General features: G+C 47.0%; 1 protein-coding gene across 1 annotated transcript in view; it reads right to left on the reverse strand.

Moving 5' to 3' along the window:
• Window positions 1-20,253, reverse strand: part of PAQR4 (progestin and adipoQ receptor family member 4) — a 28,450-nt gene extending 8,197 nt beyond the window's left edge. The window contains exon 1 of the mRNA XM_082261331.1: window positions 18,700-20,253. Within this exon, the coding sequence (XP_082117457.1) occupies window positions 18,700-18,865 (166 nt within the window). The 5' untranslated portion in view covers window positions 18,866-20,253. The remainder of the gene's footprint in view (window positions 1-18,699) is intronic.
• Window positions 20,254-21,366: the final 1,113 nt, after the last annotated feature.

Below are 21,366 nucleotides of genomic sequence, written 5' to 3' on the forward strand. Positions count from 1 at the left end.
AGTCAGACTGATGTTTTAGGGGGGATTCTTAGGTGACCCGTGTTCTGTCCTGGTGGTGGGGTGACTCAGTTGGTATTGTGGTTCATATGACATAGACTGTCACGTGGTGGCCCTGTGTTCTGTGTGACGTTCTCCTCACAAAGGTATATAGGAATTCCTGCATGCTGGAGATACCTACACAGACTACACCCAGGAAATCCACGTGTAACTCCACACCGTGCAGCAGTTTACCATTCCAGGCTGTGATACGTCAGTTTATATGTGTAATAATATCTACCGTCTGACATACAGCAGCACTCACTACAGAACAATGCTGCTGCCGTGACAAGGCCACAGAGACTCGAACCTGAAAAGTCACTTCTGAATGTTCCTGGAGGGCAAATGGCATTCAGAATTGTAACATGGGGCAGCCAAACATGAAACATAGGACAGAGTGATATCTCAGATCCAGATGGAGTCAGGAAGGCGATGGAAGGAATGGAGACTAAAAGGCGGTGGGGGGGGGGGGGGGGGGGAGTCTGGAAGGCGGTGGGGGGGGGATGGTGTCTGGAAGGCGGTGGGGGGGGATGGTGTCTGGAAGGCAGTGGAAGGAATGGAGACTAAAAGGCGGTGGGGGGGGTGGAGTCTGGAAGGCGGAGGGGGGGATGAAGTCTGGAAGGTGGTGGGGGGTGGTGGTGTCTGGAAGGCGGTGGGGGTGGGTGGTGTCTGGAAGGCGGTGGGGGTGGGTGGTGTCTGGAAGGCGGTGGGGGGGGGTGGTGGTGTCTGGAAGGCGGTGGGGGGGGGGTGGTGTCTGGAAGGCGGTGGGGGGGGGTTGGTGTCTGAAAGGCGGTGGGGGGATGGTGTCTGGAAGGCAGTGAGGGGATGGAGTCTCCAGGAAAATCTGCAAAGACCTCATCACCCCATCAGATATAAGGAGCCCTCGCTCTTATCTGTCAACTGCTAAAATAGTTCTGGGTGAAGAAATGTTTTTACGCCAAGAACTTTCCGATTTTCATCATGAGGAACTAAACAAACTCCTGCTGAGCTCCAAATCTGGACCTGGCAGGTTGTCATACCCTTGTCACTGCGCAAACACCTCGCCGGTGACGCACCATATTTACATGTATCCACACACAATAGTAAGCTGAACTGGCTGGGAGCGAGCTATTGACACAAGGTGTGCATGTCAGCGAGCTACCAATGTTTGGCCAAGGCTGTGAAGGTGACGGCTATTCACCAGAAGTTGTATGTTCTGCTCCAAGCCACCCCCAGTTCATGAGTAAATGGTCGGCTGACTGAGCAACAATCACAACCTGTTCACCGAAGCTGCCATGTTCCTCCACCTCCCAATTCTTGGATAAATGATCAGCTGACCAAGGTACAATCACAGCCTGTCCACCGCAAACCGCAGATGAAGATGCCATGTTCCTCCACCTCCCAGTTCATGAGTAAGCCATCGTTTGACTGAGCTACAATCGCAGCCTGTCCACTACAAACTACAGCCAAGGCTGCCATGTTCCTCCACCCCCAAGTTCTTGCTCTACCTCCACATTCTTGAGTAAAAGCTCAGGTGACTGTGCTACAATCACAACCTACAGTACACTATATTCCATGGCAAAAGCTGCTATGTTCCTCCACCATCTATTTCTTGCGTAAATGGTAAGCAGACTGAACTACAATCGTAGCTTGTCCACCGCAGACCATGGCCAAAGGTAAAAGGTTCCTCTACCTTCCAATTCTTGAGTAAAAGATCAGGTGACCGAGCTACAATCACAGCCTGTACACCATACACCATGGCCAAAGCTGCCATATTCCTCCACCGTACAGTTCTTTAGTAAATGGTCAGTGGACCAAGCTACAATTGCAGACTGACCACCGCAAAACCGTGGTCAAAACTGCCGTGTTCCTCCACTTCTCAGTTCATGAGTAAATGGTGGGCTGACCGAGGTACAATCACAGGATAGCTGTCACACACCACGGCTGAAGCTGCCATGCCCCCCCATGTCCCAGTTTATGCGTAAAGGGTCAAATGACTAAGCTATAATCCCAGCCTGTCCACCACACACCAAGGAGAAAGCTGCCATGTTCCTCCTCAATTCAAGTTCTTGAGTAAATGGTCGACTGATCGAGCTACAATAGCAGCCTGTACATCGCAAACTGTGGTCAAAACTGCCATATTCCTCCACCTCTTAGTTCATGAGTAAATGGTTGGCTGACCAAGGTAAAAATTGCAGGATGGCTGCCATGTTCCCCCATCTCCCAGTTTATGTCTAAAAGGTCACGCCAGCCCCCATGCAGACACGTTTGTAGCCGCGGCCATCTTCTTTATTACTACATGCCTGTATCAAGCAGTTAACATGTGAGTGCTTTTACCATTGTTTTATCAATACATTTGTACATACTTCACTATGTGAGCCCCCATTTGTATCTTTGGAGGAACACCAATGTCTATTACTTGGGGTATATGAAGTTGACAGAGTCTACGGTCCTGTTTGAATATTCCGTGGAGGATTGGAGGAAGATTTGGTGCGGGCCCTTCCTTGATGATCATTTACACCTCATGCTTGGTGGACCTTCCTTAACAGGGGGTCTAAATTTCTGGTAAGGAGACAACCTTATTTTTTCGCACGTGGTGATCGTCAGGAATGTATTTGCACCATTGGTGTTGGAATATACGAGCATATCTTTCTACACCTGAATAATCAGCCTCAGACTGACTTTTGTGGACTCTGTTTATTTCTTTCAATTTTAGGGTTTCCCTTCATGTACTTGAACATTATTACTAAAAGGTCAAATGACTAAGCTATAATCCCAGCCTGTCCACCACACACCAAGGAGGAAGCTGCCATGTTCCTCCTCAATCCAAGTTCTTGAGTAAATGGTCGACTGATCGAGCTACAATAGCAGCCTGTACATCGCAAACTGTGGTAAAAACTGCCATATTCCTCCACCTCTTAGTTCATGAGTAAATGGTTGGCTGACCAAGGTAAAATCGCAGGATGGCAGCCATGTTCCCCCATCTCCCAGTTTATGTCTAAAAGGTCAAATGACTGAGCTACAATCACTCCCTGTCCAGCACACACCAAGATGGAAGCTGCCATGTTCCTCCACAATCTAAGTTCTTGAGTAAATGGTTGACTGATCGAGCTGCAACTGCAACCTCTCTACCGCACACCACAACTGAAGCTGCCACGTCCTTCTCCCTCTTAGTGACTATAGCTTGGTCATCTAACTTTTTTGCACATTATTCTCTGTCCACTACACACCAAGGCGGAAGCTGCCATGTATCTCCACCTCCCAGTGCTTGAGTAAACGGTTGGCTGACTGGACTATGATCACTGCCTGTCCACCACACACCATTGCTGAGGCTGCCATGTTCCTCCACTTTCCCTTCTTGTGTCAGCAGTATTGGGCTACATTGCAAGAAGCTGACTAAGCAATGTCCTCCGGCCTAAAACTTCTCTGCAAGCAGCCAGACGGCGTTCAGCAGTGGGGGGGTGAAAGTGAGTTTGTGTGCTGACGTACATCAGGAAGGTTATCTGTGTAAGCACATAATAAGATTGGAGTTAAGGAGCCTGTACCTGGGAAGGAGAGCAGCCATGACCTCTAAGCTGCCCACGAGGCTGATAAAAGGACTCAGACTCCGAAGCTTCCTGGGCCACAGGCAGCCCTCACACCCCCTCCACCCGGATCTTCCAGAACAATTCCAGCCTGGCTTCCGGTTTACTGATTATTTACGAATTTAAACGTTTTTCTTCTTAGTGAATAATTGGGGAATTGGTAATTTACAGAGAATACATTATACACAGTATATTGCATATATCGGCATGGCTGCCAACCCCACTCTCATCACCTAACCTGCAGGCCTGCCCATCCCACCAAGGTGCCTGACCCCCATTCCCTCCTGATTCTTGCAACCACAGCTGTGTTAATCCCTGTATTCAAACTGGATACCCCCCTCAATCCTGCACCCCTCTCACCTGGACCGCAGGGCTTGACTTCCACCCACTCTCACCACCATTATCTCCATGTCTGTTCACCTCGTCTCTCACCTCTGCACCATGGACCTCACCTCCTCGCTCGCACCTGTGTGTCTGAGCTCTCCACATTCTCTCACCACTGCACCTCACCTCTACTGCGTCTGCACACTGACTCCCCCATAACCATGCCTGCACACTCCTCCGCTGTCTTCACCGCACCCGACCTCTTCAACCCCAATATCCCCTGACTCTCACCACCACACCCGACTCCCCCTTCAACCTGCCACCACCACTAACCCCAGACTCTCACCACAACACCTGACCGCCTTTAACCTGCCAGCACCACTAACCCCCGGTTCTCATCACCACACCCGACCCCCTTTAACCTGCCACCACCACACCCAACCTCTTTAACCTGCAACCACCACACCCGACCCCTTTAAACTGCAACCACCACTAAACCCAGACTCTCATCACCACACCCGACCCCCTTTAACCTGCCACCACCACACCCGACCCCCTTTAACCTGCAACCACCACCAAACCCAGACTCTCATCACCACACCTGACCCCTGCCACCACCACTAAACCCCGACTGTCATCACCACACCGACCCCCTTCAACCTGCCACCACCACTAACCCCCCGGCTCTGATCACCACACCCGACCTCCTTTAACCTGCCGCCACCACTATACCCCGACTCTCAGACCACACGCGACCCCTTTCAACCTGCCACCACCACTAACTCCCGGCTCTCACCACACCTGGCTCCCTTTAACCAAGCCCTTATTATTGGTTGCATTGGCCTTTTTTGCTTTATATGTTTGTTTATGGATTTTATTTGCACTGACACTATATATATGAAACACCTACCTATTTAGTCATTTTTTTTGTCACTTTCTAGTTATTGTTACCTTGAATTTAGAGGAAGCGAGATTACACATTTTAATATTGATTTATTGCAGATGTGGCAACACATTTGGTGATAGCAGCAGCTGCACCTTGTAATCTCCTAATTTCTACCAATAGGTGGCAGCGCGCTACTTCCACATTTATACTGCTTGTATACTTGTCTTGCTGGTTAGTGGAAGCTTCTCTACTGCTATAGCTTCTGGTTTCCAAGCCTGACTATGACACCTAGGGCAGCACGGCTCAGTCAGCCTGGCACGGGGTGATGACACAGCCGGACAGGGACTGGGACGGTATGGCCAAACTTATTCACCAAGGTCTTCCCTGTAGCATTGTCTGCGCACCCCCCATTCCCAGACTGCCCACATTAGTCAGATGTGACATCACTGAGGTCAGCCGATCTGCTCAGGTCTTCTTGTGCTGTACTAAAATTGGGGTGATCTACATCTGCTGTGATTGGGGGGCTGAACCCTTTCAGCCAGGTTTCTATTTCAGGAAGAGAGGGTACACAAAGCTGGTTTATCTCTCAGTCACTTTCTTTGATTGGCATTAGCAGCGTGTTGTAAGGCGTTCCCTATCTCTTGATGTGGGGTACACGTGATCCCCTCTATTGGATAGATATAAGATTTTGGGATGGCTCGGTTCTCTTCTTTGGGTTTACATTTCCAGAAGTATTGATCCTGAGGAAAGGGTCCAAGTTATCCCAAATCTTGTATCTGTGGTCACCCTTACATTTCACAGATGGTGCGATCCCGAGGCTTCATTATTTCTACGGATGGTTTTCAGGCCATTTCCCAGAAGACTTGGAAAGGTCACGTACCATTCAGAGTACAATACCAGTATAAGGGCAAGGTGAGCATCCAGTAGCCGGGACTGTAGCCGTATCTGTAGTGCGGGTGCTGAGTAAGCAGACTCCCCCCCCCATCTCTGCAGCTAACCAGAGACTCCATCCAATGACAGAGGAACAGGCTCAGCTTTCAGGAATCGCTCACGCTGCAAGCCGAGTACGACGAGAGCGGCCCAGCTGTACCTGGGAAATATTTATCCTTCACATCAGTAGAGAGCAATAATATGGGAGAACTGAATATAAACTACCGATGTCCACTTCCCTCCGATCCCCACCATTCCATTGTCCTGGGACACCCAATCTCAGCGACAGAGCCGTGCCGTCATAGTGCTGGCAGGTTCCCCCGTATTCAGGTCACTACTAAAGAGATTACCAATCCGAGCTCCTTATATGCCCAGGTCTCAGAGTCCGCTCAAAGCTTCTGACGACTTTAAACTCCTATATTAACCCATTCCTGACACCTCAGTGATTGGACAGACATGAACATCTCAAAAATACATCTGAGGAGCTCCGGGAATATGTCGGGGAAGGGTTCCATTCACGGTACAGCTAGTAATGGTGTCACTCATCCTGATCACGGTACAGCTAGTAATGGTGTCACTCACACCGATCACGGTACAGTTGGTAATGGCAACATTCATCCCGGTCATGGTACAGATAGTAATGGTGACACTCACCCTGATCACGGTACAGCTAGTAATGGTGTCACTCATTCCGGTCACGGTACAGCTAGTAATGGTGACATTTATCCCGGTCATGGTACAGCTAGTAACGGTGAAACTCATTCCGGTCATGGTACAGCTAGTAACGGTGACACTCATTCCGGTCACGGTACAGCTAGTAACGGTGACATTTATCCCAGTTTCGGTACAGCTAGTATTGGTGACACTCACCATGGTCACGGTACAGCTATTAATGGTAACACTCATCCCCGTCACGGTACAGCCAGAATAGGTGACATTTATCCCGGTCACGTTACAGCTAGCAATGGTGACACTCACCCTGATCACGGTAAAGCTAGTATCGGTGACACTCATCCCAGTCACGGTACAGCTAGTAATGGTGACATTCATCCCGGTCACAATACAGCTAGTAACGGTGACACTCATTCCGATCACGGTACAGCTAGAAATAGTGACATTCATCCCCGTACAGCTAGCAATGGTGACACTCATTCCTGTCACGGTACAGCTAGTAGCGGTGACATTCATCTCAGTCACTGTACAGCTAGAAATGGTGACATTCATCCCCGTACAGCTAGCAATGGTGACACTCATTCCGGTCACGGTACAGCTAGAAATGGTGACATTCATCCCAGTCACGGTACAGCTAGAAATGGTGACATTCCTCCCCATACAGCTAGTAATGGTGACACTCATTCCGGTCACGGTACAGCTAGTAGCGGTGACATTCATCTCAGTCACTGTACAGCTAGAAATGGTGACATTCCTCCCGGCTAGGGTACAGCTAGTAGCGGTGACATTCATCACGGTACAGCTAGTAATGGTGACATTCATCCCGGTCACAGTACAGCTAGTAATGAAGACACTCATTCCGATCACGGTACAGCTAGTAATGGTGACACTCATTCCGATCACGGTACAGCTAGTAATGGTGACACTCATTCCAGTCGCAGTACAGCTAGTATCGGTGACATTCATCACGGTCACAGTACAGGTAGTAATGGTGACACTCATCCCGGTCACAGTACAGCTAGTAACGGTGACACTCATCCCGGTCATGGTACAGCTAGAAATGGTGACATTCATATGGACTTGTCCTGTGATGAAGATGTGTGGCTTTGTAGCTTCTCCAAGTCACTTCATCTCTACAGAACAAGGCCAGATGAATGTGACCAACTACAACTAGCAAGCCCAGAAATTCAGGGAGTTCCACCATCCGGCCCTGCATTGTATATACTGTATATCGCTAATTACTAAGATGGTTATAGAAAACGAAGACTGGAATCAGAAAACTACCCCCACTGGCAGAGCCAGCAGTCCGAATAAAAACTTTATCAGCCAAAGAAAGTTCACAGCTACGAAAGATAAAGAACAAAGATGGAAGTTTAGCAGAGGAAACCTACATTCCCTATGAGAACCAACGTAAAAAGGAGTGTTAACCCCGAAGAGAAGTCAGAGACGGTGCCAGCATTCAGGGAATAAGGGGAAATGGGTCTGAATAGGTAGGATGGAGAGGAGTGGGGTCTACAAATTACTGGGATTACATCATATAAAGTACGTAGAATGGAGAGGAGTATGAGATAGGAGCTTACATGTAGGATAGAGAGGAGTTCTTACATGTAGGATGGAGAGGAGTTCTTACATGTAGGATGGAGAGGAGTTCTTACATGTAGGATGGAGAGGAGTTCTTATATGTAGGATGGAGAGGAGTTCTTATATGTAGGATGGAGAGGAGTTCTTATATGTAGGATGGAGAGGAGTATGAGGTGTGTACACTACTGTGAGATAAGATCATATTTGTAGGATGGAGAGAAGTGTGAGGTGTGTACAGTACTCGGGTATAGGATCATACGTGTAAGAAGGACAAGATTATTTGCATACAGTTTGCGTTGATTACAGCCAGGCATTTTTTACAACCATAATAGGGGAAGTACTGATCAGGACTGGATGCGGGAAGAATTTAGGAGGAAGTGGAGCTACTACTACTACTGAAGGAACAAGGGGGCAAGAAGAACTTAGGAAGAAGTGGAGCTACCAATAGAGGAATGAGGGGGCAGGAATAGCTCAAGAAGAAGTGGAGCTACTACTGGAGGAAAGAGGGGGCAAGAAGAACTCGGGAAGAAGTGGAGCTACTACTGGAGAAAGGAGGAGGGGGGCAGGAATAACTCAGGAAGAAGTGGAGCTACTACTGGAGGAAAGAGGGGGCAAGAAGAACTCGGGAAGAAGTGGAGCTACTACTAGAGAAACGAGGGGGCAAGAAGAACTCAGGAAGAAGTGGAGCTAATAATGGAGGACCGAGGGGGCAGGAAGAATTCAGGAAGAAGTGGAGCTACTATAGGTAGAACAAGCCAGAGATGGGTGAAGGAAAAACTCAGGAAGAAGTGGAGCTACTACTGGAGGAACAAGGGGGCAGGAAGAAGTGCAGCCATCTATACATTTCAGATACAGTAGCTGTGAACATTCGATCTGACCATAAAATACAACATTTTCCTACAAAAACCTTTGGATTAGGCCAGGCCTATGGGGGGCGGATAGGAATAGCTGAAGACAACAATCTGCCAGAGGAAATCTAACTCAATCAAATGTTGGGCCTTGGGGTGGAGGGAGTCTACAGACATAGCACTATCTACGTATCCAATTACTGTATAATTGATCAGACCTGCTCAGCTAAACTCACTGTCCTTTTCCAAATTTTCACGTTCCGCAAATCTACCTCTTTAATTACTAAAATTTTACATCCGTTCTGTTTGTTACTATCCAGTCTATAAGGAGTCTTCATAGTCACCAACCCCGAAGACGCATCAGACGAGTTCATGTGACAACACACTAAGTAGCACCGTAAGCCTCGTTCAGTCACCGTTCCCGAGAGAGATAGATGATCATACATATATTGTTCCTGCAACACGTATAGAGAAAACTAGGCCATGCTCCACTTTCTTCCTGTATGTACAGCAGCTGATTGGCTGAGCCAGGCATACCGATCATTCACCTTTCCCTCCTTTCAGTTCCTGATGTCTGTATACATCCTCACATACAATATTACACTTAGGGAGCAGAAAGTCATTGGGTTGGGGTGGGGGGGGGGGTTTGGCGCTCCAGATTTTTCTGGTTTCCGGCAGTGTATCCTTAAGGTAACCAAATTCCTTACATAGAGGAGATAACCCCACTCCAACCAAACAGAAAATGATCTAAAATAGTATACGGGAACAAACCATCTCAGTATGAAGAACCCCGAGAAATAGAGATCCTCACGTGGTGACTTATGTGTAAAACAGCTAATAGGAATATGGAGCCCCCCCCCCCTTTTTATGTTATTTAACAGCATGTTTTTTTCTAGAAAATTATCAAACATGATATATTTTCTGAAAGCAGAGGCCCTGGAGAATATAATGGTGGTTGTTGCAATTTTTTTATGTCACACAATTTTAATGAAAATCCTTTTTTCCAGAAAACAATAGACTAAAATGAATTTTCGCACCCCCCCCCCTTTTTTTTTTTGTAAAATATAAAAGATGGTGGTAGATCGAGTAAATAGATACCAAACATGTCAAGACCTAAAATTGCATGTGCCGAAGAAATGGCGACAAACTACGGTACCTAAAACTGTCCATAGGTGACGCTTTAAAAGCCTTTACAGGTGATCAGTTTAGAGTCAATTGTGAATGATCGCTCTCACTCTGACGTTCGCAGCGACACCTCACGTCTGTAAGACTGGTGTTGCGTCACCAGTGCCTCAGGGAAACCAGGAAGTAACCATCTGAAAATTGTAAGTAAAAACAAAATGGTTCAGTTTACAGAGAACTAGGAGAGGTTTGGAAATCAGCATGTAACGTGAATTTTTAGCTTGGGAGGGAGGGGGACATTTTCTGCTCACGCCACTTTCACCGGTGTTGCTAGTTGATAGCAGTCAGATGAAGCTGGTCCTGGATATGACTTCAATATGATGCAAGAACATGAAAGAACACTTCCTACGGACACTTTTAGGCGGAGCGCCTTCCCTTAATCAGGAAGACCGAGTTGCCGTTGTAATTGTATTCCTGATGAAGGGAGGGAGCTCGTTCTGAAACATGTTGGAATCAAATTTTCTTTCACATTCTGTTTGCTCCATACTGGCCTTACGGAAGTCATATCCAGGACTAGGTGCATCTGACTGCTATCGACAAGCCACACCAACACAACCTGCCGGCAGCAGTCAGCTTTGCAAGCCTATTAGCTGGGTTACACATATATGCTAAGCAGGCAGCTTACACAGTGAGGATAACCCTACGGTATTCCCGGCAATTGTTCAGACTGAGATGGATCCTCTTAGAAGAGCTTTCCCATATACTTAGAACATACAATCACCTAACATGTACAACTGTAGAATTCATCCTGTTAGACCTCGAACACATGGCTGCTCAAAAAACTGTGTGTACTGACCAAATGAAGAGTCACCATACACACCCAATCCCATGTCTTAGTAGTTGTGAATGGCTCAGAAGTGAAAATGACACACCATAATAGCCCTATCCATCAGAAGAAACCTCTACCTCCTCCTTCTGCTCAGGCCACCATGGTGCTCCTCCACGCATAACAAGCAATCCCCTGGTGACTGGTATGTCTATAGATGGTGGAAGAGAAGCCAACCTCTAATTGTGAAAGGTTTAGAAGTGAACTAAGAGCACCATAATAGCCCTATCCATCAGAAGACATCTCTACCTCCTCCTTCCACTCAGGCCACCATGGTGCTCCTCCAAAGATAACCAACAATCCCCAGGTGACCCATATTGTCTATAGACAGTGGAAGAGAATTCCACCTCTAATTGTGAAAGGTTTAGAAGTGAACTAAGGACACCATAATATCCCTATCAGAAGACACCTCTACCTCCTCCTTCCACTCAGACCATCATGGTGCTCCTCCACACATAACAAGCAATACCCAGGTGACTGGTATGTCTATAGACGGTGGAAGAGAAGCCAACCTCTAATTGTGAAAGGTTTAGAAGTGAACTAAGGACAACATAATATCCCTATCCATCAGAAGACACCTCTACAACCTCCTTCCACTCAGGCCACCATGGTGCTCCTCCAAAGATAACCAGCAATCCCCAGGTGACCCATATGTCTATAGACGGTGGAAGAGAAGCCAACCTCTAATTGTGAAAGGTTTAGAAGTGAACTAATGATACCATAATGGCCCTATCCATCAGAAGACACCTCTACCTCCTCCTTCCACTCAGGCTACCATGGTTCTCTTCCACACATAACCAGCAATCCCCAGGTGACTGGTATGTCTATAGACGGTGGAAGAGAAGCCAACCTCTAGTTGTGAAAGGTTTAGAACTGAACTAATGACACCATAATATCCCTATCCATCAGAAGATACCTCTACCTCCTCCTTCCACTCAGGCCACCATGGTGCTCCTCCAAAGATAACCAGCAATCCCCAGGTGACCCATATGTCTATAGACGGTGGAAGAGAAGCCAACCTCTAGTTGTGAAAGGTTTAGAAGGGAACTAATGACACCATAATATCCCTATCCATCCGAAGACACCTCTACCTCTACCTCCTCCTTCCACTCAGGCCACCATGGTGCTCAGTAATAGCTCCTGTTCACCATAAAGTGAGTGATATAGGAAGATACCGGCACACAGTGGAGTATTTCATACAAATGTTTATTTGTTATACAGCAACTACTCTGAGCACGATGGTCACGCTTACACATTTCAGCCTACACAGCCCTATTCATGGCTACAATGAAGGCTGAGACACACAAGGATGGTCATCGTGTTTGCAGCTGTAGGCCGTTCTAACGAATAACTTTTGTATGGAATCACTGCTTTGTGTCTTCCCTACATTACTATCCACATATACATTATACAGACCAGATCCAGTCCATGGACACCTCCACACAATCATGGTGGAAACAGTAACTGGACATTACAGAGAACATGATCAGATTGTTCTACCCATAGACAAGAGGTCCACCTCCACATTTAACCAGCAATCCCAGGGTGACCGATATTTTTATAGACGGTGGCAGAGAAGTCACCCTGTACCAGGGTCGATAACATTTTTTTTTTTTCTATTTCAATCTGATTTTTTTGTGATTTTTGTCAAGTTTATTTTAATAAAATGCTTTTGGAGTAAAAATCTATCTATCTATCTAAAGATAGTTTTCTATTTAAGATACATTAATAATTTAGTTTTTTCAGCATGAAATGGAGCTTAGTTTTGTAGCATGAGGCTGTATATTCTGCAATATTTACATTTTTGGTAAACTCATTCAATAAATCCAAGCTCTGCAAGCTGATATTACATGCACTGCATTGATGCAGTCCCACAATTTCACAGTAACCGTGAGATAAAACAAAGTTCAGGAATATTCCTTTATCCCATTGTTCTGCAAATCAATGTACACTACAAACTGTATGACTGAATGGGTTCTGATATCGCTGTTTTACTAAACTGACAGATTATTGTTCTAAACAGGAAACCTTCATTTTTTTTTGCAAATAATAAAGATTCTAACTACCAGCAAGAATAAGTCCTTACATTTAAAGAGCACCCACCTATCATTTCAGATCCATCATGGCAGCGCCTGTTAGCGGGCATCCACTCACCTGCTGCCACCATGTCCCTCACCTTGTTGTCTCATTGCAGCATCACCAGCCAACCCATTAAAGTGAATGAGATTGTTGGTGAGTCAACAGTGGGTGATAGGAGGAGCCGCTGTGGGACACTAATGACAGTTGCTCTTTAAAAAACTGGATTTTTGTCTTACCATGAAGTCCTTTTCTCTGATGTTCACTGAGGGACACAGCTCCATATCTTCTTTGACCCTTGGGTTATGCTGCTCTCCTTAGGAGTAGGACACTAGGCGGAAAATAATTGATTACGCCCATAGGGCGGTCCCAGGGGGATATACTCCCACATCCTGCTATAGGACTTCAGTTTTGTAACAAGCCGTGTCAGAAGATTACATAATCCAATTCAACAGAGGGGTGGGTGCTGTGTCCGTCAATGAACATCAGAGAAAAAGATTTTACGGTAAGACAAAAATCCAGTTTTCTCTAGCGTTCATTGACGGACACAGCTCCTGATCTTCTTTGACCCTAGGGAAGTCCCAATGCTGTGTCAACATGAGGGGTGGGAAAACCACAGCAATAAATAGATTTCCCAAAAGGGCTAAACTTAGTCAACCAGGTAAACCAGGAGCTCAACCAGGCAGGAGCTCAACCAGGAACAACTGGAGCTCACCTACCAAGAAAAATACACTCTCAAGAGGCAGGAGCCTCTGCAACAGCAGCCTGCAAAACTTTGCGGCCGAACGCAGCATCCACCTTGTAAAACTTCGTGAATGTGTGTACAGACGACCAGATGGCCGCCTTGCAAGCCTGGACCACTGACTCCTGATGACGGAAGGCCTAGGAGACACTAAGTGCCCTTGTAGAATGAGTCTTAACCAGGAAAGGAGGAACCTGAACCTTGATAGAATAGGCCTGCACCACTGTCTGCCTGATCCATCTGGAAATGGTCGCAGCAGATGCAGCCTGCCTTTTAAGAGAACCATCCGTAAGGACAAACAAGGAATCCGATTTGCAAATTGACTCAGTCGCCGCCAAGTACACCCTGATGGCCCCGAACAACATCCAGGGAATCACTGTTCCCGAGAGAGATGGAAGCAAGTACACCTTGCTTTGTTCCCCTGCCAGAGCGCTGGGGAACAAAGCCACTACAGAAAGCTTTCCCTCGTACTCCGGCCCAACAGGATCAGATTGTCCAGAGACCGAACATTCTTGTCCCATTTGGCCAAAAGCTCGTTTTGCAGAGGTCCAGTACGAAACTGAGAAAACGGAACCGCCTCGAAGGTGGACACCATCAAACCCAGCACGGACCTGGTCTTCCTTCCTGGGAACAGTAAATAGATTTGAATAAAACCCTTGCCCCACTTTGGACACCAAGGACTGCAGGACCACCATCATGGCAGCCAGGTGAGGAAAGGGCGCCATAAGGGTAGGAAGAACACATGGGGGGCCCACCAACCCGGGGAGGGGCCCGTGTCCACCCCAAAATTTCCCAGAGGGGACACTACTCACCACACCTTGGGACCAGTGGTCACCACTCCGGGCAGATCACCTTCTCATCTTGGAATTGGGGTTGCTGCGGTCCAGAGGTATGCTGCGACTCAGGCCGCAATTTGGTTGCCTGTGTCCTCACGAGGCGTTTCACTCGCAGGCCATCCACTGTCCAGTAAGGCTATGTCACGGCCGACCAAGCATGGAGCTGCGATCTGCACGGGCTCACTGACCAGACTGGGGAGACCGTAAGGATCTAGGATATCCAGTGCATCACCCAGTCCAGCAGTTGATTGTGGTGGTCACTGGAACAGACTTGATTGTAGAAAGAAAACAACAAAAAGGAAAAAAGTTCAGTTTAAAAAGAAAAAAAAAATGCCAGGACCAGAGATCCTGGCAGGTATACCTCCTGGGACTGCCCTATAGGCGTAGTCCATTATTTTCCACCTAGTGTCCTACTCCTAAGGAGAGCAGCAAAACCCAAGGGTCAAAGAAGATATGGAGCCATGGCCATCAATGAACGAAAGAGAGATTATGATTTAAATCGAGTTGATTTAAATCAAATTCACCCTGCCCTGTACACATACCCAGCAATTGCAGGGGTGACCGCATGCTTATAGATGTTGGTAGAGAGGCCCACCTGCACACAACCAGTAATCCCGGGGTGACCGGTATCTTTATAGATGGTGGCAGAGAAGTCCTCTTCCACACATAACCAGAAATCCCGGGGTGAAAGGTATCTTTATAGATGGTGGAAAAGAACTCCACCATTATATATAACCAGCAATTCTGGGGTGACCGGTATGTCTATAGACGGTGGTAATGAAGTCAACCTCTACACATAACCAACAATTCTGGGGTGACCGGTAGGTTTATAGACAGTGGTAGAAAAGTCTTCCTCCACTCATACCTAGAGATCCTGGGTTGACCGGTATGTTTATAGATTGTGCTAGAGAAGTCCTCATCCACACATAACCAGAGAACCCGGGGCGACCAGTAATGTCTAAAGACGGTGGTAGAGAAGTCACCCTCTACAAATACCCAGCAATTCCAAGGTGACCGGTATGTTTCTGGATGAGTTGAACCTAAACACAATTATGCTATACCTAAACATCCAATTGGCATCGACAAGATCTACAACAGGCAGCCACAACAATCTCCTTCATGGACTACCACACAATCTCCTCCATGGACTACCAAACAATCTCCTTCATGGACTACCAAACAATCTCCTCCATGGACTACCAAACAATCTCCTCCATGGACTATCAAACTTAATTTATTGGATATAATTTCAGTTGATATTCCCAGAAGAATATTTAGGGTCGGTGTTCAGATTTCGGGAAGTGTATATGGTGTCCACTAACTGATACAAAGTAACCAGACATAAAATACGTCCAATATCTCTCAGTGTGTACGCTCGGCATCGCGCTGCTACCAACGTGTCCGATAAAAGCCACATGGTCAGGGTGGGAGTATAGAGGAGGATGATGGGACGGTAGAATGAGTTTATCAGAGAGGATGATGGGAGGACAAGGATAACAATCTTGTAGTAACGATAGGATGGTGGATTGAGATTATAGGGGGATGATAATGAGGACGAGAATGACAAGCTTGCAGCAATGAGGGGATTGTAGAATGAGATTAGAAGGGACGATTATGGGGGGGATGAGGATGATGAGCGTGCAGCAATGAAGGGATTGAAGAATGAGATTAGAGGATGATAATGGGGGGGATGAGGATGACAAGCTTGCAGCAATAACAATGTCGGGAGGACGAGGATGACGAACTCGCCAGTAACGATTGGGACGGTAGAATGAGATTAGATGGGCTGATAATGGGGGATGAGGATGACAAGCTTGCAGCAATGACAGAATGATAGAATGAGATTAGAGGGGCTGATAAAGGGGGGATGAGGATGACAAACTCGCCAGTAATGATTGGGACGGTAGGATGAGATTAGAGGATGATAATGGGGGGGGGGGATGAGGATGACGAGCTTACAGCAATGACAATGTCGGGAGGATGACGAACTCGCCAGTAATGATTAGGATGGTAGAATGAGATTAGAGGGGCTGATAATGGGGGGATGAGGATGACAAGCGTACAGCAATGACTGGACTGTAGAATGAGATTAGAGGATGATAATGGGGGGGGGGGGGTGAGGATGACGAGCTTACAGCAATGACAATGTCGGGAGGATGAGGATGACGAACTCGCCAGTAATGATTAGGATGGTAGAATGAGATTAAAGGGGCTGATAATGGAGGATGAGGATGACAAGCTTGCAAGGACTGGACTGTAGAATGAGATTAGAGGGGCTGATAATGGAGGATGAGGATGACAAGCGTGCAGCAATGACTGGACTGTAGAATGAGATTAGAGGGGCTGATAATGGAGGATGAGGATGACAAGTGTGCAGCAATGACGGGATTGAAGAATGAGATTAGAGGGGCTGATAATGGGGGGATGAGGATGACGAGCGTGTAGCAATGACAATGTCGGGAGGACAAGGATGACGAACTCGCCAGTAATGATTGGGACGGTAGGATGAGATTAGAGAGGATGATAACGGGGGGATGAGGATGACAATGTCGGGAGGGCGAGGATGATGAACTCACAAGTAATGATTGGGATGGTAGAATGAGATTAGAGAGGATGATAATGGGGGATGAGGATGACGAGCGTGCAGCAATGAAGGGATGGTAGAATGAGATTAGAGGGGACGATAATGGGGAGGGATGAGGGTGACAAGCGTGCAGCAATGACAGGATTGTAGAATGAGATTAGAGGGGCTGATAATGGGGGGGATGAGGATGACGAGCGTGCAGCAATGACAATGTCGGGAGGACAAGGATGACGAACTCGCCAGTAATGATTGGGACGGTAGGATGAGATTAGAGAGGATGATAACGGGGGGATGAGGATGACAAGCGTGCAGCAATGACAATGTCGGGAGGACGAGGATGATGAACTCACAAGTAATGATTGTAATGGTAGAATGAGATTAGAGAGGAGGATAATGGGGGATGAGGATGACGAGCGTGCAGCAATGATGGGATGGTAGAATGAGATTAGAGGGGCTGATAATGGGGGATGAGGATGACGAGCGTGCAGCAATGAAGGGATGGTAGAATGAGATTAGATGGGACGATAATGGGGATGAAGATGACAAGAGTGCAGCAATGAAGGGATGGTAGAATGAGATTAGAGAGGATGATAATAGGGGATGAGGATGACGAGCGTGCAGCAATGATGGGATGGTAGAATGAGATTAGAGGGGGGCGATTATGGGGGGGATGAGGATGACGAGCGTGCAGCAATAACAATGTCGGGAGGACGAGGATGACGAACTCTTCAGTAATGATTGGGACGGTAGGATGAGATTAGAGAGGATGACGAGCTCACAGCAGCAACGGGACGCCGGAGACTTCTGACCAATAAGAAAAGAATGAAATTACTTTTGTGAGATCCCAGCAGACCATGAGGAGCTCTGACAAGGTGGAAGGACGTGCACTCTGCACCGAAGCTGAAAGGGGAAGCTGAGCGACAGGAGCTGCAAACGTTTACCGAACAGTCGTCCTTCTTCATGACTGGTTCACCCGGTTCCACCAGAAACAGGGAAAAAGAATAACCTCAAGGGAAGAGCTGTCAGTGCTGCACACAGCAGAGGAGGAGGAGGAGGAGGAGGAGGAGGCAGAAGCCAGGCAACCCACATAACACACAGCGTGCTGACAACTGACTGCACACAGCCCAGCAACACACAAACATTGGACATAAATGATGTACATGGCACACGGACAATGGACAGTTGGACACAAATGATGTACACGGATAATGGGCACAAATGATGTACATGGACAATGGGCACAAATGATGTACATGGACAATGGGCACAAATGGTGTACACGGACAATGGACACAAATGATGTACACGGATAATGGACACAAATGATGTACACGGATAATGGACACAATTGATGTACACGGGCAATGGACACAAGTGATGTACACGGGCAATGGACACAAATGATGTACACGGGCAATGGACACAAATGATGTACACGGGCAATGGACACAAATGATGTACATGGGCAATGGACACAAATGATGTACACGGTTAATGGACACAAATGATGTACACGGTTAATGGACACAAATGATGTACATGGGCAATGGACACAAATGATGTACATGGGCAATGGACACAATTGATGTACACGGCCCTCGGCCAGCTCTTACCATGTGTGTAGATGTTGCCCAGCTCGTTGTGTAGGTAGAACAGGCTCCTCATACATTCCGCTCCGCTGGCCACAGGACGGTACCCCGTCAGCACAAACTTATTGAACTGAAGGTGAGGGGGGGAGCTGGCCCAGTCCAGCAGCCGGGGGCCACTCAGAAACGCCATGGGTCCCCGCAAAGGTAGGCCCGTCCTCCGTACAGAAAGGATTTCCAGACAAGTGCAGGCTTATCGAGTAACGTCCGAGCAGCAGCTGCTCCACATGTAACAGTATTTGAGATATGTCAGCAGTTCTTACTCCACCTGTAAAGATATTCATGTCCTAGCTGTGACATTGCAGAATCTATGGAGTTTCATTGTGAAGTAGTCCGTACCGGGGGTGGGGGGTAGGGGGGGGGGAATAACGTGCGGAGGACACTTCTGGCAGGCGGCTCAGCCCTGGAAGGCTATGCAGTCTGTTTGCTGGTATTAGCAAGATGCAAGTTGAGACTAAGCTGTGAGGAGGTCATCAGGAATGCCGCGATCTTGTCTATTCTTCCACACACACACAAATATTTGTCATGCCTCTTCATTCACGGGTACATTCCATCCAGTGTCATCATGCTGAACTTTTTCTCCGGCGGAGACGATCGCCCGGTTGCTGCTGCTGCTGGACACCGGCCGGCTTCTTAACTTGACAAACTTGTCACACGAGGGGAGCAATTCCTGAAAAGCCTTAGTCAACGAGCATCCAATCAATAAGCGGGGCTCCACACACATAGGACAATTCCTTCGCTTTCTAACCTGTACAAAAACGGAGGACGGCCAGGAAGTGTCCGGCCAGCCGGCAGCTAAGCAACTTCACACAATGACAGACGGCAATCCGTTTCCTGGAGATTAAGAGAATTTGTCATTCAAGTTTCTGCTGCCTCCTCTGAGTGATTGTAACATGTCCTTCTCCACCACAAACACTGAGATACTTCCACCTGATGTCCACACACCATCCTTGATCAGATCCAATCCAGAAGGTTGTCCTAGACGCCTGACCTAAATAATAGAGCCCACCATCTATCTGTCCTACAAATTCCAGTAAGAATACACTTTATAAGAATATCCACACAGGAGGAAGGGGTCTTGATATCTTTATGGTCACCCTAAGTCCAGAAGTAGAAAGAGCCCTCCAACTGAAATCATGCAATTTATAATATCCAGAGAATAGAAAGGTGTCTCCTGGTCCAGCTGTAGGTTCAGGGGTGGAAAAAGTCCTCCAAGAATACAATTTATAATATCCAGATAAGAGTTAGGTGTCTTCTGGACTTCATGGTCACATTATGTCCACCTGCGTGGTCAGAGGTAGAGAAAGTTCTCCAATTGAAAGAATACCCTTTATAAAACTATCCAGACAGGAGGAAGGTGTTTTCTGATCTTCATGGTCACCCTATGTCCCGGGGTAGAAACAGTCCTCCAACTGAAAATACACTTTATAAAATCCAGAGAGTAGGAAGGTGTCTCCTGGTCCAGTTGTGTGGTCAGGGGTGGAAGGAGTCCTCCAACTGAAAGAATTTTTTTATAAAATCCAGAGAGTAGGAAGGTGTCTCCTGGTCCAGTTGTGTGGTCAGGGGTGGAAGGAGTCCTCCAACTGAAAGAATACACTTTATAAAATCCAGAGAGTAGGAAGGCGTCTCCTGGTCCAGTTGTGTGGTCAGGGGTGGAAGGAGTCCTCCAACTGAAAGAATACACTTTGTAATGTCCAGATAGGAGGTAGCTGTCTTCTGGGCTTCGTGGTTACCCTATGTTCAGCTTTGTGGTCAGAGGTGTAGAAAGTTCCCTGATTGCAAGAATACCCTTTATAATACTATCCAGACAAAAGCAAGGAGTCTTCTGCTCCTCACGATCACCCTATTTCAGCTGTGTGTTCAGGGATAGACAGAGTCCTTCAACTGGAGGAATATACTTTATAATTATATTCAGAGAGTAGGTCCTCACAATCGCCAAGATACACTTTATAATATCCAGATAGGAGGTAGGTGTCTTCTGGTCTCCATGGTCACCCTACGTCCAGCTTTGTGGTCAAAGGTGGAGAATGTTCTCAAATTGAAAAAATACCCTTTATAATATCCAGAGAGTAAAAAGGTGTCTCCTGGTCCTCACAATTGCCAAGAAACACTTTATAATGATATCAAGATAAGAGGAGTCTTCGGGTCTTCACGGTCGCCCTAAGTTCAGTTGTGTGGTAAGAGGTGTAGAAGGTTCTCAGAAATAAAAGATTACTCTTTATAATACTATCCAGATAGGTGAAAGGTATCTTCTGATCTTCATTGTCACCCTATATTCAAGTGTGTATTCAGAAGTAGAAAGAGTCTTCCAAATGAAAGAATACAATTTATAAATCCAGAGTAGGAAGGTGTCTCCTGGTCCTCACGGTCACCCTATCTCCAGCTGGGTGATAAGGTGTGAAAAGAGTCCTCCGACTAAAAGAACATACTTTATAACAATAGCAAATGTTCTTTCAGAGTTGGAAAGAGTCCTTTGACTGAAAGAATATACTTTATAATAATATTCAGACAGGGAAAGGTGTCTCCTGGTCTTCACGGTCACCCTATGTCCAGCTGTCATCCGTGTGGTCATGGGTGGAAAGAGTTCTCCAACTGTAGGAAAACAATTTACAATATCCACACAATAAGAAGGTG

Source organism: Pelophylax lessonae (assembly GCF_965119305.1).
Source record: "Pelophylax lessonae genome assembly, chromosome: 6".
Taxonomy (NCBI): Eukaryota; Metazoa; Chordata; class Amphibia; order Anura; family Ranidae; genus Pelophylax; species Pelophylax lessonae.